Source organism: Aptenodytes forsteri, unplaced genomic scaffold (genome assembly GCF_000699145.1).
Source record: "Aptenodytes forsteri isolate BGI_AS27 unplaced genomic scaffold, ASM69914v1 Scaffold15, whole genome shotgun sequence".
In the NCBI taxonomy this organism is placed as follows: domain Eukaryota; kingdom Metazoa; phylum Chordata; class Aves; order Sphenisciformes; family Spheniscidae; genus Aptenodytes; species Aptenodytes forsteri.
The window spans coordinates 4016622-4033644 of NW_008795129.1; the positions used below are offsets into that span (position 1 = coordinate 4016622).

At 45.2% G+C, this 17023-nt stretch overlaps 1 protein-coding gene across 1 annotated transcript in view; it reads right to left on the reverse strand.

Moving 5' to 3' along the window:
* Window positions 1-17023, reverse strand: part of TLL2 (tolloid like 2) — a 63989-nt gene that overhangs the window by 19574 nt on the left and 27392 nt on the right. Inside the window, exons 5-10 of the mRNA XM_009277984.1 lie at window positions 15504-15621; window positions 14914-15092; window positions 14503-14608; window positions 8906-9030; window positions 2657-2772; window positions 875-977 (exon numbers count right to left, since the gene is read on the reverse strand). Coding sequence (XP_009276259.1) covers window positions 875-977; window positions 2657-2772; window positions 8906-9030; window positions 14503-14608; window positions 14914-15092; window positions 15504-15621 — 747 coding nt within the window. The remainder of the gene's footprint in view (window positions 1-874; window positions 978-2656; window positions 2773-8905; window positions 9031-14502; window positions 14609-14913; window positions 15093-15503; window positions 15622-17023) is intronic.

Genomic DNA, 17023 nt, shown 5'->3' on the forward strand with positions numbered 1-17023 from the left:
GTCCTATCGTTAGTTACTTGGGAGAAGAGACCGACCCCCACCTCGCTACAACCTCCTTTCAGGTAGTTGTAGAGAGCGATAAGGTCTCCCCTCAGCCTCCTTTTCTCCAGACTAAACAACCCCAGTTCCCTGATTGCTTCTTTCCTTTCAGGCAGAAGGGGCTGTTTGCAGTGCAGCATTTTACACATCGGGACACAGAGGTTAGGGGATGGAGACAGAGCCAGTGGCGAAGCAGGTGGGACTCCTGACTGCCCACCCAGGGCGGAGGAAGATTTGTGGTTACGATAGCAGGAGGCAGAGGAATAGGGAAGACACAGAGGAGCTGCGCTTCCTTGAGGTCTTTGGGAGCAGGAGCAGAGTAGAGCCCTTGAGATGTCAAAGTGTAGATTTTGACATCCTAGGCATGGGCCAGCAAGTTCCCTGCTAGAAGTACAGAGGCCCAAAGTACAGACTACTGTGTATTTGTGAACACAAATACTTGAGAAATAATGGCAAAGGCTTGGGCCAGGAGCTGTACGGCTGCTTCACTCTAACTGTCTCACAGTTCCACGCAGGTCTTAGGAAAAAGCAATAATAAAACTCCAGAGATCACATTTTTAATCCAACCATGTCTCCGACTCACTTCACTCTCTGCCTCAGTTCTCAAGCTCGAAAAGGAAGGAATAAAGTCTTTGCTACCAAAGGACTTGGAGCATGGATCATTTAGTGTGAATACAGCACACTGACATCTCTGGATGGAGACATGGATGGCCAGTGCATGGCTGGACATAGGCTCCTTCCAGGTAAAGGAAGGTTTGTGTCTGTTTGGGTTTTTTCCCCCAATAAGCTTCCAGAAGAACATACGAAATGCAATTAAAATGAAACAGCTACTCACCCAGTAACGGAGCCTTCCTCCAGTAGCCATCACGCACCTCCACATAATCATACCAGCAAAGGCGACTTTTAAACAGGTCCATTGATGTGAAGTTTAACATAATCTGAAAGGAGAGAGTACACACTTCTCTTTGGGAAGGGAGCTACTTTAAAAAGAAGACCCTACAGGTTACGTGCTTCACATCTGCTACAGTGCTGCCTAAGTGAGTATGCAGGAAAAGACAGTTGCACAGTTAGCTGGATTTTTTAATCAGCTTTCCTCAAAAAAGAAAGGCTTCTCAAGGTGTTTTAATGAAACCACGGAAGTACATGACAGCAGACAGCACTTTACTATCCATTCTGTAATTCACAGTCACTGCTCCTCAGTTACTAAAATGCTACTTAAAAAAGCCCAATTTGGGTTTTTTAAAATTAAAAATTGAATCTTTGGTTTTGATTAATGTGAATGTCATAGAGAATGCATTGCCCCAAAATACAGATGTTTGGGGTCTATACCCTTATATAAATGACGCTTGTAAGAAACAGCTAATTTTGCTGACAAGTTTCCACATTCTGACAATTACACTCACACCATCACCATGATGCAATTGTGTTCAGTGGCTTTAGTGAGCAGAGCTTAGCATTAAAATTTTGTCCCTTTGGTCTCCTTCCTCTGTAACAAGAATTACAGGCCTTGCTCTGGGCCTATGGAAGTCACCGATGGGGTGTACTTGTGTCATTTTTGTCCTTGCAAGATTTGACCCATGTATTAATTTACATCTATAGTCTGCCACAGAAACATCATTAGATTAAAATAGATACAGATACAACTCTTCTGAAGAGGCTGAGAGACAAAGGGAGAATTTAGGGTAGGATTTACACAGCAAAACTCCCGGTGCGATAGTTTCAAAACCTGGATAGTTCTTGGTACCTCTGCCCCTGGCGAAGCTCTCCCCGCAGCTAACGGCAGGCACTCAGCACTGCATGGGACTGGGCTTGCAGGGGACAGAAGTGGGTCCCAGAGCAAGACGGCTGCTACAAAACGAGCGAGCTCTGCTCGTCTTTGTTCAAGTCCTAGTCTTAAGTGCCTCTTGCGGGTGATCCTCAGCAAAGCCGCTCTGCTGAGGAGCTCCCAAGCCGGGCTGCGCATTCTTGCAGCCTGGTACAGCATGAAAGGCCTGAAGGGCTGGTAGTAGTGGATTAAGGAAAGATTTCATTTCCACCGGAAGATCAATAAAACAAAAGGAGCTAGGAAGAAAGTGGACAGGGTGGCTGATTGATGCGCAGCGGGGCTTGGCGTTTCAAGGCGGGGAGCGGGAGTCCCCTGACAGGGACATTATGCCTGCATGACAGGGGCAGGTCACTGATGTCACTCACGGCTCCTCAGCTGCCTTCAGGACCCCAGCTTGCTGGCATATTTCATCTAACTCATCTGACTGGCACCTGGCTTTGAAAGGCAATTCCCCCAGCTCCCAGCTCGGCCAGAGCTAGCGGGTGGCAGGAGACTGTCCAGGTAGGGTTTAGTCTCTAATCAAGAGGAAGGATCAGAGATCAACACGCAACCCAGACCTGTGAGGGGGCTCTGCTCCAGCATTACCTCTTCTCTCCTCAGGACCATGTATTCCTGATCCCATCTTTGGAAGGACAGCAATGGTGCTCAGGAGCCTTTCCAAGCTCCATCCCCGCACTCCAGGCACAAAGAGATCTACAGCACAGTCTTTTGGCAGCTGCTAATGCTGTCTTCACAGGTAAAACCAGACGCAAGGGAAGCGCAGAGTACACCTCATGCTGGTGCGGCACCTACCTTCTCCCCTGGGGTCACCGAGATCCTCCAGACACAGTGGGAATAGGAGGGGTAGCCATTTGGAAAGCCAGGGGCTGAGAAATTCCCTGTTGAGTCCTGCAAGGTCTCTCCACAAGCTGCGAGAGAGGGGAAAAAAACAACAAGGAGTGACCCTCTGAAAGATACCAGGGTCTATCAAAATGCTTGCACATGGCTGCTGTGTGCTGGTTGGTGGCTGGTACTCTAAGGATGTTCATTCATGGTACTGGCCAAAGGTCATTGACCATCTGAGACCTCGCCAAAGGGGTGATGTGAAATTTATCAGAATTCCCAGGATAGAAGATGACCAGTGCAAGGACATAGGGGAAACAGGTTTTAAAAAGGCACCCTTCTTCCTCCATCTTCCTTCCACATGCCAGCACTTTTGGGTTTCAACCCTACTGAGGAATATCGCATCCACTAATCAAATGTAAAATATTAACCCCAGCCCACCTCGCAACCCCAAGACTGTTAGCAAATCTGTTTTCCCTTCATTACAAGCAGCTCAATGAAGTTCTCCTTAGTTACCATTGTAAAGTGTCTTTTTTTTTTTGAGTTAAAACCTCCTAACAAAAGCAGGGCAAGCCCCACTGCTCTCAGGCTTCGGCTGTCCAGCACCTACCCTGCTGTCACACTGTGCAGGATAAAACGTGAGCACTGCAGCTCGCTCTGCTCTCCACCTTCCCATTTTTGTGGCCTGCTGCAGTTGATGAAATGTAGATCCCACAGCGACTTTTGGGAAGCAAGTAATATGCACACGCATATGCTCCTGTAGGGAACCGCAGTTTCCAACATCTGGGAAAGCCACGACTACTGTAGTTCCTGCTCTCTGAGCCAGGAGGACTGAGCTGGAACAAGGAGTGACCATCTACATCTGCAGAGCAGCTGACCAGCTAGGTTGGAGGATCACAAATATCAAAGCTCTCATTTCCTTCAGAGTGCACACTAGACACATGCAGATACCCATCCCAAGGAGCAGGGACCTTGGCTTGCCTGCTTTCCAGTTGTTTTTTCTAATTTCCTAACCCGCTGATGTTACAAAGCTGCCCTTGACCTGCAACTTGGTTTCCTCAGTGACAGTAAGGCAGCTCCCAAAAATCCCTCGTTAAGCAGCAGTGCTTTGAAAGATCTGACAAGGCCGAACATCTGGCTCCCTTTCTCATGGAAATGCCAGGGGATGTTCCTCTGCCTGATGCTATCACACACTCACTAATTTTTCAGCCATGATCACATTTAGATGGGCGGGTCGGAAGTTGGAGGTGAAAAGAGACTGGTCCCATTCAAAAAGTTTAATATCTTCAAAAAGGGGAGAGGGAGTCACCTAGGCCAGAAATTCTTAATTTCCCTGAAGTAGTTTGACCCACAGCTTGACAGGTCAGACTAGATGAACAATAGGCAGGGACACAAAAAGGGGTTTTGCTCAGCCTAACAGCTCCTAGGGGTACTCTGGAAGGTGGAGGCACTACTAGGAATGAGTTGCACATATTTCAAGGCACAGGTCAGCATGGGATCTGGCAAAGCGATTCCTGTCAAGAAAGCCAAAGGTATTTTAGACTGCTCAAAAAAAGCACCGCTGAGCAAAACAGGCAGGTAACATCTGCCCCAGAGGAACGAGGAAAATAAATGAGAGTTCAAAACCTCTACACTGCTCCTTCATTCTCAAGCAGTTCTGAACCCCGAGAACTCCCTCTACCATTATGCAACTACAAAAGAGCATTGCACAGCAAGTTTTAGTTTCAAAGTATTCTACAGAAACAGCTAATATCCTCCTGCCTCTCCCAACATGTTTGGCAGGAGATGCTGTCTGTATGCTTCAGGTGGGCAGAGAGAGAGGCTTGTAAAAGGTGATGGCCTGCATGAACTGGAGAAGAAATCTGGACTTCTATTTGCAGAACAAATACACTTTCTTCCCTTTCCACCTCTTGCAAAGATGCCTTGACTCGTTACCTGTATCAGAGTCTGTTAGGATAATTCCAGCTCCCAGGATGCTCCTAGGACCCTCAACCAAGAAATACATGCTGCTCCAGCAGATAAACATGTCAAAGAAGCTGAATCCCAGCCATATTTATTCTGAGGACAGCAAGCCATTCTTCAGATGATCCTCTGGCATCACCATTGGTCAATGCATGGTCTGGAGTGCCCACCACCTTAGGATGGCTCTAGGAATGCCAACATCTGACAAGGTGTCTCAATAAAGAGGGGATTCTAATCCATAACTCACCAAGATATATAAATGTTCTTTTTCTCTGCTCAAAAATCCATTTAAATAAATATGAAATGATAAAGAGAGCTCTAAATCACTGGGAACACATACTACATTACCGTAATGACACAGGACAGAAGATTACTGCCCTCAGCTGAACTACAGTGAAGGTTTCCAACAGCCCAGACTTAATTCTCCTAAGTGTAATTACACAGTACCTGGCAAGACTGTGTAATTATGCAACAGCTACTAACGTATCTACCACTAAACACTACTCTGCTAAAACATCATGAAAGGAGACCTCGCTAACTATCCAAACCTTGCAGAGGAAACTCTCCAGACACGCTGGGAGAGGCTGGCCTTTCAGCGCAGAGGAGAGCGATTGCCCGCATGTGCAGGGAGAAGCAGGATAATAATGAGCAATGCATACGTGTGCGTAGAGCACAATCTCTTGCAGAGCACACCGATAAGCAACACAAATGTACCCCACTTAGCAGCAAAGAAGCCAACCGGTCCAATAAAACTAGCGTTTGGTACTTCTGGGATCCAAGAAACTGAGCTGAGGTGGTTTTCACACACGGTGAAGAGGCTGTTGCACATGTAAGCTGCTAGAAAGGAACAGAGGCGAAAAGCAAAGTAGGAAAGGTGAATGCTTCAGAATTCATTTCTGGATGAAGTAGTTGAGTGACAGGCACTGCTCACCAGCTGGTTACTGGTACACTACATCTTTTTGAAGCTGAACAGAGAATTGGATGGGATGACATAATGCAGGACCATTCTCAATTTATAGTTTAACCATTCCTGCACAGTTAGTGCAGCCACACAGGCCTGTTTCCTTTAGCACAGCACAAGATTGCAGGACGTACTGTTTTAAAGTCTTTTGTAGTTACTATACTCATCAAATCCTCAACCATGCAGCCATATCAAATCTAGCATTTACTACTATGCAGCAGAATGCATCTTGCCTTCCAGAAATTCCTTCAGCAAATTTCATCCGGTTTCACCTGGCTTGGCACTAACTTTAACCCAGGAGGTATAAGCTTTGGGGAATTAAGAGCAATTTAAAACAGCAGGGTTTTAGAATGGAAAAGCTAAGACAGCCCTAACTGTAGCAGTCACAAGAGATCCAGCCTAATGAGTTGGAGAACCCTGTTTCTTACAACAGACGCAGCAGTCGTTCTGGCTCGTACCAGTGCACGCTCGGAACTCATCCTCCACCATGCTAGCTCTTTTTTGGGGGGGATTTTCTCAGGTCTTCTCAGATGGAGACTCTTTCTAAAAGGGAAGCCAATTTTCATTCTACTTCTGGACTATGTTGTTGCGTTTTACCTAAAAATCCTCAGCTTGACTCCTGAACAAAGTTCTCCTCAACCTAAAGTCTCATTCAGACCCTGTTTGAACATACAACTGAAGTCCTTCGGTTTTGAACTCCCGTGCTTTGCATTTTGCAGAGGAAGAGAACTTTTCAAGCTACAGTTTCAAATGGCAGCTGATGATGTTAATGTCATTAAATATACCGCACCCCTTCTCTTCAAATGCAACTGGGTATAGATTTTGATGCAAAGAAAAAAAGAAAACCAAATGAAAACAATAGATATTTGAAGAAGATTTGTTTAGTAGGCTTAAAGCTCTAATCGTTCTGCTGCCAAATATTTTCTGAACTGCAATAACCTCTGCTAAAGCTTTGTGGAAAAAAACCTAAAAAGTAGAAAAGTTCTACTTTGCAAGTGGAAAACTTGAGACTCAGAAGGGTCCCCATTTTAAGAAAGTTGCTTTGTAGCTTTTAGTTTGACTTTAACGTCAGGCCAGAGTGGCTTTTTTGCTTGCCTCGAGAAATCTGAATCTGTAGTCGATGCTTCCAGCTACAGGAATGAAAAACCTGCTTGGATTAAGTCTGACTCAATCAAAAAACATGGTGCAAGACGTCCCTAATTTTTTTTTTTTTTGAGTATTCAAACAAACCAATCCCTAAACTAATCTGTGAGATAATTTTCCAAGATCTACATCTTGTTCAACCAAAAGTGAATTAGAGAAAATTATGAGTGGTAAAAAGAAAATAAAAAAGTTAGTTAGAACTAGCACACCTAAGAAAGTTATATCACTCACTACAAAGCTAAGCAGTGATCCCCAGACATCACGGACAATCTGAATCTAGTCGATGCTTCCAGCTACAGGAATGAAAAACCTGCTTGGATTAAGTCTGACTCAATCAAAAAACATGGTGCAAGACGTCCCTAATTTTTTTTTTTTTTGAGTATTCAAACAAACCAATCCCTAAACTAATCTGTGAGATAATTTTCCAAGATCTACATCTTGTTCAACCAAAAGTGAATTAGAGAAAATTATGAGTGGTAAAAAGAAAATAAAAAAGTTAGTTAGAACTAGCACACCTAAGAAAGTTATATCACTCACTACAAAGCTAAGCAGTGATCCCCAGACATCACGGACCCTGAAGTACTGCTGATCCTCAGAATTTACTCTAGACCCTTATGAACTCACACTCCCTGACCTGTAGCTGGATACAGAGAAGCAGCGGATTTGCACGCCAACTATCATCCATTTTCCATGGCCTCATGAATGGTTCACAGAGCAGTGCTAGCCAGCCACTCACTTAAGATGTGATTCTCTATACTGGCAAAACTTATCTCCCCTCCTCACCGTTTCCCCTCTCTCTGTGATATGCTTATTCCAAGAAGGTTAGTCATTTATGATCATATTAGGTTTATGATCAGTCAAAGCCACTTTCAACGGGATCAACATGCTGGCCAGACCAACCCATCTAGATAAACTCCTGGGCCATGCCTGCAACAGTCCTTTTTTTCATTTTACGAATGTTACGGAGTCATTCTGCAGAATTAGCGCAACTCTCTCAATCTCCAGTATCTTCTCATTAATGTTTCACTACCAGCAGAAATTCAACAGAGCTTGTTAAATTTTCTCCCTCCAGCATCACACTTTCTGTGCTATCTCCCTTCTCAGTCACTGCAGCCCATGCTACAGGCACCAGACTGGGTGCCACCATTGCTTCAAGCCTCTCTTTACATCCTCACATTCAACCTGTCCTTAAGTCTGGCAGATTTCTTCTCTGGAACCTGGTTTTCTCTATTAACCTATTCAGCTAAAAGTGTTGCATAAACTTTCACTGTCTAATATCTCCACTTTAAAAGGATCCTTTTGTTCTGATGAGTAATTTTAGTCTGCCAATCATATCTGTGACCCTAATGCTCTTTTTTGCCGATCTTTTCAGACCCCAGATAATGCAGGACTCAGACTATCGGTCTTTAGTACATCACACATATGTAGATGGGTTCTCTATCAAAGCTCTTCCCAGTCTATCATCAACCCTTTTGCAGTAGAAAGAGGGGTACAGCTGTCCCCTGAACAGCCCAAAGCTCCAGCTTCCAGCACCTGGTTGTTTCACAAATCGGCATCTTTGGGCTTTCTTCCATGTTATTTCCCAAGCCTCAGTGCAACACACCATAATCACAGAGATACACTTAGGGTTTTCTTAAGACTCATCCCTGGGACGACACCTATATAAATAACTCACCAGAAGTTTGATGGTTGGTGTGCAGAGACCCCAGTCTACCAGATAGCCCTCTGTCACTTTGCTAACTGCTAGTCCCCACTCTGTCCATGGTCTTGTACATCAATTTCATTTCCTATGAACAGAGCCTACACCTTGAATTCTAGACAGTATATTTACATGAAACCAACAGCAAAATACAAGCCTCGTCCTAGCCCCTCTGCCCAGCCTACTCTGCAGCTCCTCTTACTAAGTTTCAGTAGAGAACACTGGACAAACCTGAAGCCCTAAAGCAGACACGAATACTGGCAAAGTACTAATAGGAGACACATGTTAGGCAAGTTCAATTCTCCCACAGCTCCAGCTTGAAGTATTTGATGGTCTACATTTCCTGAGTCTCTTTCATCAAAGGGATCGTTAAGGTGCTCTTGAACTCCAATACCTTCCAAATAAACCACGTGTCTACAATAAAGTTGGAGCCATCTCCACAAGCCATATTTACCTGGGCATTTGTACAACTTCCTCGCCTGAGCGATGTCTCCCTGACTCAGGCGAATACGCTGACCAATAGTTGGCCGGACCCCGTTATCATCACGACGGGGAAGGATGGTGTCGAGGAAAACCCCTCTAAAGGGAAGAACAGAGAGACAAAGTGCAGTGAAGGAGGGAAAGTGACACGATGCACAGAAAGTCATCCTGGCAGGCCTCCCACACCATCCCCTTGACCATATATCCCATGCTAACAAGCAAGAGTAATGCATATTGTGATAACCGCATGTCTTGAGGTGGCCTTCTCGCTATAAGGAGAGAGCTTCCAAATGTACAGGCAAGTCTGCCAAGCCAGTAAATTCCTCTTTTTATATATCAAGATTGCCGCTGCCTCTGTTTGAGTATAGACACATTCCTTGCCATAAATCAGAAAAGGCAATGAAATATTCTTGCAGAACGTTCATGGCACATCTGGCTCGGCAGGAGCACGGACTGGACACTTAAGCCAAAGAAGCAGAGGGAAGGGGAGTTTGTTCGGTAGCAGATGGGGTTGGGCTGGCAGTGACTGCGGTTGCCACAGACAAGAGAAAAAGATCAAGTGCTCTACCCTTTGTTCTGCATGAGTTTCCAAGCTAATAACTCCATTTTTCTCTGCCTCTTTTTCCTCGTTACTATTTCTTCCATGTGGTACTTCATGCTCAGGAGAGCTCTCTGCTGCACTTCTGATCTCAGTCCAGAAAAGGATTTAAGCTCACTTCCATCAAAATGCAAAGTCCATGCATCCAAGCAAGAGCTTGCACGCAAGAGAGACCCCAAGGCAGCATTAGGACTGCGGGGCTAAAGTGGGAGGGAGGAATCAGAAACCTGAACTCCAGGTTGGCAAAGTCCAAGCTCTCGTGGCCAGGCTGTCCAGTCCACAGAAACCATTTCACTGCACCCCTGAATGTCTAGCAGGCTTGGTGGTGCCAATGCTAACAGTGAGCTTGAAGCTTTGGCGTCAGCTCTGGGAGGCAGACTTCTCTTTCTGAAGGACAGGATACAACTGCCCGTAGAGTCCGATGGGAAATCAGGGCAGAAGCGATAATTTTAGTGCTGCCTAGTCCTGATACAAGAGTCTTCAAGTGCGGGTTAAGCTCTAAGTACACAAGCAATTCTGTTCGTTGGGCTGCTGAGCTGTGTAAGAGCCTTAGGAAGGAGTTTGAGAGGGGTTTTTTGTATTGGTTTAATTTTAAATAAATACCGCAAGTAGAGTATTTGGAACACAGTTGTCCAGAGCTGCAGCCGATATTCTTGAACAGAAAATATCATTCTATTAAACATATTTTGTGGGGAAAGTTCTTCTGTAAATATTCAAGCTAAAGGAAGAAATAGAGGGGAAGGAATTTAATCTGTTTTAAAAACTAGAATCAACTCTTGCATGGGGGATGTTGGGATTTTTTTCAGTGGTAGGAAAATTCCTGATCAGCACTAAAATCAGTGCTTACAAGCTCTGAGGTGAGCCTATCAAATTTTGATTGACAGATTCAGGCTGGCATTCTACATGCCAGCTGCGTGCCTCGGGCTGAATTTATTTAAGTTTATGTACTGAAAATAAATCTCTCTGATTCCAGAAACACCACGAACAGAGAAACAGGTCGGTTTGCTCACAGTAGGTTTTCAAGCCTCCTCGGGAGTTCACAGAAGAACTCGGCATTTGGCAGGGACATACTTCTGTGGCCAGTGAAATGCCTTCTGCAGATCTCCAGGCTCAACCAGGGAAGAATGCCAAAGTTTAATAGAGAAACCACCACTTGCACATGCAAACTTTTGATTCTTTTTCCCATTCCAGCCCTCACGACTGTGTACTCGCAGCCTCCAGCCTCCAGCACACAGCACACACCTCGGGCATTGCTCACACAACACAAACGACCCACAGCTTCAAATTACTTTGTGATCCCTTACTACCTGCCAAACACATTTTCTTCCAGGAGGCTGTACCCTAGGTCGAGCCAGTAAGATTTCTGGTTTTGCTTTTTCCACCAACCGAATTTTGTGCTTCCTTCACATGCATTGCTGAACATGACTCCAAATTAGGAGGCAGTAAGTACAGTTCCTCTCATTTTACAATCAAAGGAACTGAGAACAGAGGAGAGCCTTTTTGGCCTAAACCGCAGAGATCCCAGCAACCTCATGCTGTCCACCCAAACCCTATCTGCTTAACAACACTTACGATGTTAAGTTGCATGTTTGGTGAGCATCTCTAAGAGCACCGATACTTTGGCTCACAAATTAATAAACACCAAGCAGACATCACTAAACAGAGCAGCTCAGGCACTCTAGCACCAGAACTGTTCTTGAATAAGATACCGAACCTCTCCTCCCAGAGGTAGGAAAAGAACCCAGGAATCCTGGATGCCCCATCCTCCTGCTGTCCAGGCACGGGCAGAGCATGCATTAGCTGCCCAATGCAGTGGTAAGTCAAGCACAACAACCCACCATTGCTACTAGCTAAGAATGACAGAGTTTAAGCAGAGATGCTCTCAAGAGTCATTAGCACCCGCATAGTACCCTGAATGTGTAAAGTGTTACGTAAACATTATGAAATTATCAACTGATCTTGAGAAATGCTGAATATTCACCATCCCATCTGAGGGTAATAGACACAGGTGCTTTAAACACCACTCAAGGAAGCAGGTGTTCAAGGCAGGTTAAGCACTCAGCAGCAGGTAGCTACATTTTGTCCCAACTCTGTATTTATATCCCCATCTGCAGAGGAGAGACAACATAATCCTACTTCATGGAAATTATCAACTGATCTTGAGGAATGCTGAATATTCACCATCCCATCTGAGGGTAATAGACACAGGTGCTTTAAACACCACTCAAGGAAGCAGGTGTTCAAGGCAGGTTAAGCACTCAGCAGCAGGTAGCTACATTTTGTCCCAACTCTGTATTTATATCCCCATCTGCAGAGGAGAGACAACATAATCCTACTTCATGCAGTAAAACCTGTGGAGGATGTAAGTGCCACGTGTACACATCTTGTGTGGGATTAGGATGGTGTGTTGCCAATACATCAAGAAGATGCCCCTTGACATGCAGGCAGTGCTACCTGCATCCTGATTCAAACGGGAGCTTTGCAGAGGTCATGTTTTGTAACTGCAGGCTGTGCTGCCATGTCTACTAGCAAGAGGCTTAGTGAATTAAGGTAACCCACTATTTGCTTAGGGCTCTGTGGAGGTTTAAACTTTCTTATTGCTAAGCTGCCATTTATGGGCCTTGACAGCAGCAAAATAAATTGTTTAATGAGACAGCCATATTCAATTTAATTTACTGCCATGTCTGTAAGGAATGCACCAGGAAATAAAAGCCTGCAGCCATACTCTGCAAAACAGGCAACTTTCTGACATAGACAAGAACAGAAGTTCCCGTGGTAAAAACTTGTTACTGCTGTCATTACAGCCTCTTGTGCCATACGCCTATTCCTATTAGCCACAGACGCAAATGAGAAACGTTTCGCTGTGAACTGAAAACAAGCAGTGACTTCTGCAGCAATTTTCAAAAGCACCACTGGAAACAATTTCCACTGCTAGGACTCCTTGTGTCTCAGAAAAACCGTCCCTTTCTGTTCTAGGTACAAAGTTTAGAATAGAAAGGGCCTAGGATTTGCAGCAGCATTTGACCATGGCAAACACCATATGATTTGCTACCATCAATATTCACAGGAGTCATAAACAACAAGGTTGTGCTAAGTGCCACATAAGAGCTGCTTCAAGACAATGAGCCACAGACTCGGTTCCATGGCCTTCGCCTCCTCCTCACTCACACGCCCCATCTCCACTGGTGGGGTGCTCAGACCATCTTTTTCCTATGTGGACTTTCTGGTGTGTGCTAATGTATTAACACACCCACTACCTTAGCAGCATCATGCAGGGGCTATCTCCCATTCCTAGCCACTGATCTTAACGAAACTTGCTGAAACTTAATATCTTCACAGGCTCTATGCTTTTATCAGTTTTGGTTGCAATTGGCCAGCACCCTCAAACCTCAGTAAGGTGGGAAGGAGACATGCGTACACTCACAAATCTCTACTGATTGATTGGTCAAAGTAAGCATCATTCCCTTAGGGGAGCAGATGTCAAGACAGGTCTTGGTAAAGTAAAAGCCTGTTCCCAGCACTGCCTATTTACGGTGAGAGCACAATCAGCCCACAGAGGCACTTAGTGCTCAGTTCAATTACTGCACAAAGACTGTTACTGGGGTGAGGGTGGGTCACAGAGACAAAGGGCTTAAAGAAAACAGACTTAAAAATCCTATTAAGCACCAATTTAAATGTAGAAGGACTCTTGCCGTTTTTATCCCTTTTTGGCCCAGCAGTGTTCTGAAGGACCCTGGTTTTCAAGAGACACAGACTCAAAGGCATCCACAATATAAATGGCGGTAATAACTTAATCCTGCTTTTGTGCAAGACAATTCTAACCATTTAGGGTCTAGGAAATGCTGGAAGGGTCTAGCAGATGCCTCAAGAGAAGAAAAATTGTTTGCTTTGGGTATCTGATCCAAAGAAATCTCTGAAGGCTGCAAAGCACCCTTGCTCAGCCACCATCTCCCCCTGCCAGAACAAGCAGCTTTTCAGCAAGTTCGGTAATTTTCCCCTGCTCGACGTGAAGTTTCAGAAACAAAAGCACAAAACAATAGGCTTGGCAATTCCATACGACTGGGGAGTAAGAAAATTAAAAAAGCCCCAAAGTCACATTTAGTTTCTGCAACAAAAAGTTCTGAAGAGTGTGAATATTTGCGATCTGCCTCCCATCCCCTTTATTCATGGTATGTAGTGAAGGAAAGCTCTTGGGAAGGAGCAGTAGTGGGATTTATGGAAAAAACTTCAAATAAGGCAGCAAATGGAGCTGGTCATCCAGTAGCTCTCGTTCCAAATCCAGGACATAAATAACTATGCTTATTTCACCTCTCTATCCAGTAGAGCTGTCTGATCACAAAATGGGCTCCATCTGGAGGGATGAGATGGGACTGAAGGGCAAACAGCCTACACAGAAATTGGCCAGTTAGTTGGGACAAAAACAGGACTGAAAACTTCTCCATGAAGAACCCAGTCACATAGTATCACAGAGCTGCAGAGGCCATAATCTAAAGCACATGCATAAATAGCTAAAAAAATACCCAAGTGATTAAAGATCATGATCTAGAGCTTAAATTCTCCCTTGGCAAAGTTCTCAGAAGGCAATATTGTGACTCCAAAGCATGAGCTGGACGAACAAGAGATTCAAAGGTGTTTTTAGCATTACCCCCTTGAAGGTGGGCAGATGCATACACACATACATACATGCTGTCTGGGAAGGTTGCAAAGCATGCTACCATGGCTTTGGTAGGTCTCTGAGATTATCAGCACTGGGTGAATATAGTGGGGAGGGGAAAACAGGAGTCCACCATACTTCTCTTCACCCACCTTGCTTTTTCAAATATTTTCCAAGCTTTACAATGCAGCAGAGAACACTGCAACTGCCACATATCTCTGCAATAGATCACAGGTCTCCTTCTAGGCTCCATGTATCCCACAGAGCTAATCATGACTACTGAAAATAGTCCTAAGGACATGTAACCTTGGATTATCACCTGGAGAATGTGTTCCTAGCATAGTGCATGATGCTGTCGAAGTCATAGGTCTCTCCCAGCGAGTTCACTTCCCCAGCTTCCATCTTTAAAAAGTTGTACTCCTGACCTGTGATGCCAAACACAAAGGGAAAAAAACAAATCCCTTAAAAAGCAAAAAAAAAAAAAAAAAAAAAACCCTTCCACCTCTGGGCACCTAGAATGAAAGGGATATACTCCTACATTCCAACAATTCCAGCTGGACATCCAAAATCTCTATTCACCCAACTATTTTGACCCTTATTCTAGGCAAGGACTAGCAATATTTCTTCTTCTCCATCCCAGCTCACAGACCACTAGGGTTTTACACAAGTCCAGCAAGAAAGGTTTCCACCCACCCAAAGCCAGGTGGAATAACCTGAAGTGCTATTTTACCTTGCTGTATGTTCTCTCTGATGATCGTGACATGCTGGTCCCTGTCAGGCCGTGTGTGCTCATGCCAGAAACCCACCACATGACCCAGCTCATGAGCCACAATACCAAACTTGTCACAGTTCTTCCCAATGGATATAGCCTGAGGGCCTCCTCCTCGGCGACCCACATATGAGCAGCATCTGGAAAAGAAAACCCACAAACCCATGCAGCACAGCAATGAACTGGGGAAGTCTGAGACACAGCAACAGGAGATGGCATCTGGCAGGGTCCAGGACAGGCCAGCAGTTGCATACACTACATATATGTATGTGTATGTATAAAGAAAACACGTAAGCCCATATCTATAAAAATGCATATATACACTTAAGTGTTATCCCAGGAAAAAGAACCCAGAAAGGCTTAGCACCCTCTTCTGAGCAAATACTAAGTTCCCGCGGCAAACCTTACAGGGAGTAAGGATGGATCCCTGCGACAGATTTCCCAATGTAGCCATTGGTTTATTCTGACCAGAGCTAGACTTACAAAGCCATCTATCAATGAAAGGGATGTTTGCAACACAGATAGTTGCAGGCAATGTGTGTATCACTTACCCGCATGTTCTGTATGTGAACACAATGAAACTCTCTTCATCAGTTCTCTCCACAAACGTCACACAAGTGTGCTTCTCCCAGTGCCTCATCGCTTGCTTAAAGATAGCTCTTTGGGTTCCTGAAAAAGAAATCCAAGAAGAGCTAACAGTGAAGGCCTGGCTTTCAGAGAAATCTCTAATGGACTTCATCTGGATAGGGGAACAGTCAATCTTTCCAACAGTCAATCTTATACCTGTAGACACCTCTAGGAATCTTGGACCCACTGTCTACTATAGCACTGACTTACTGTATCATACTTTTCTCTCCTTCTGTTTGATGAACTAATTGCTCTAATTAAACATGTAGCAAACTTGGTTAAGCACATCAACATTTCTGCACATGAGAAATGTCACCTCACTAGGTAGAGGTCATTCCGGCAGAGCTGCTGGGTGTTCCGATCCGTGCACCAGCTACTCAGTGGCGTGCCAAATTTGCTCTCATGCTGCAACGTAACATGACCACACACAGCTTTCAAGACCCAGGAATCTCAGGAGTGCTACAGATGCTCTCAAAAACTAAGGCAAAACTGTTACCGGGTATTTAAAATTAGAAGCAAAAACTATATAGGAGCTAGAGGCAGTCTCAGGGCAGCGTAAGAAAGTATAGAGATACACTGCCGCTCTGTGCTTGAAGCTCAGGACTTGCACAGAGACACCTGCAAAGTAGGGTATTATGCCTGTTGCACGCTAGCAACAAGACAGGCCACAGGACCTTCCCTCCCCAGGGAGCAGGATATCTCCAGTGGCCACTCAGCAGCATCCAAAACAGTCACACAGACAGCTGGGAAGTGATGCCCCAGAGCAGCACATAGCCAGGAGGCCTCCCTACACTGCCTTTCCAGCATAGCCTCTGCACACAGAGCTGCAGAGCAAGTTGCCACTCTCAAGAGGGACTAGAGAGCGGGAAAAGGCCAGAAGTACCTCAGAAAGGCACAAGGAATACAGACAGGAACTCCAGGGTGGGATTAAGCTGAGGGGAAACACCAAGCTGAACGCAAGAGAGAACCGTGCTATGGTGAGAGCTGCTTCTTACACAGTCACACAGATAGAAGGATGGCGTTACCTACTCTGGACTGGTTAGGGCAGTGAGACACACATAACACGGAGAAGACTTTCTCATCAGACCCTGAGGGATGGGGATGGCTGTTCTCTGACAAATGTAGGGGGACAGTTGTGGCTAGCAGGCTACTCAATGTCCTGCCAGGTTGCCTGAGCCCTTCCTTTTGTAGGAGGTGAACAGACCCTTCTACTGGGGCTTCACAGACTCCTGGCACCAGTGTGGGTGCCAGTATGAGACAGGGTCTGGGTGAAGATGTTAAAGAGGTCTCGAGGATCACCCCAAACTGGCAGGAGGGGCAGGACTGGGGAGGCAAACCCACACTGTACAAGAGTGGTTCCCAAACTGCTCTTTGCTGCTGGGACAAAGCACATCACAGGAGCTCAAGGGAATAAGTTCTGCTGGATCTAAGTGGGAGATGGTGG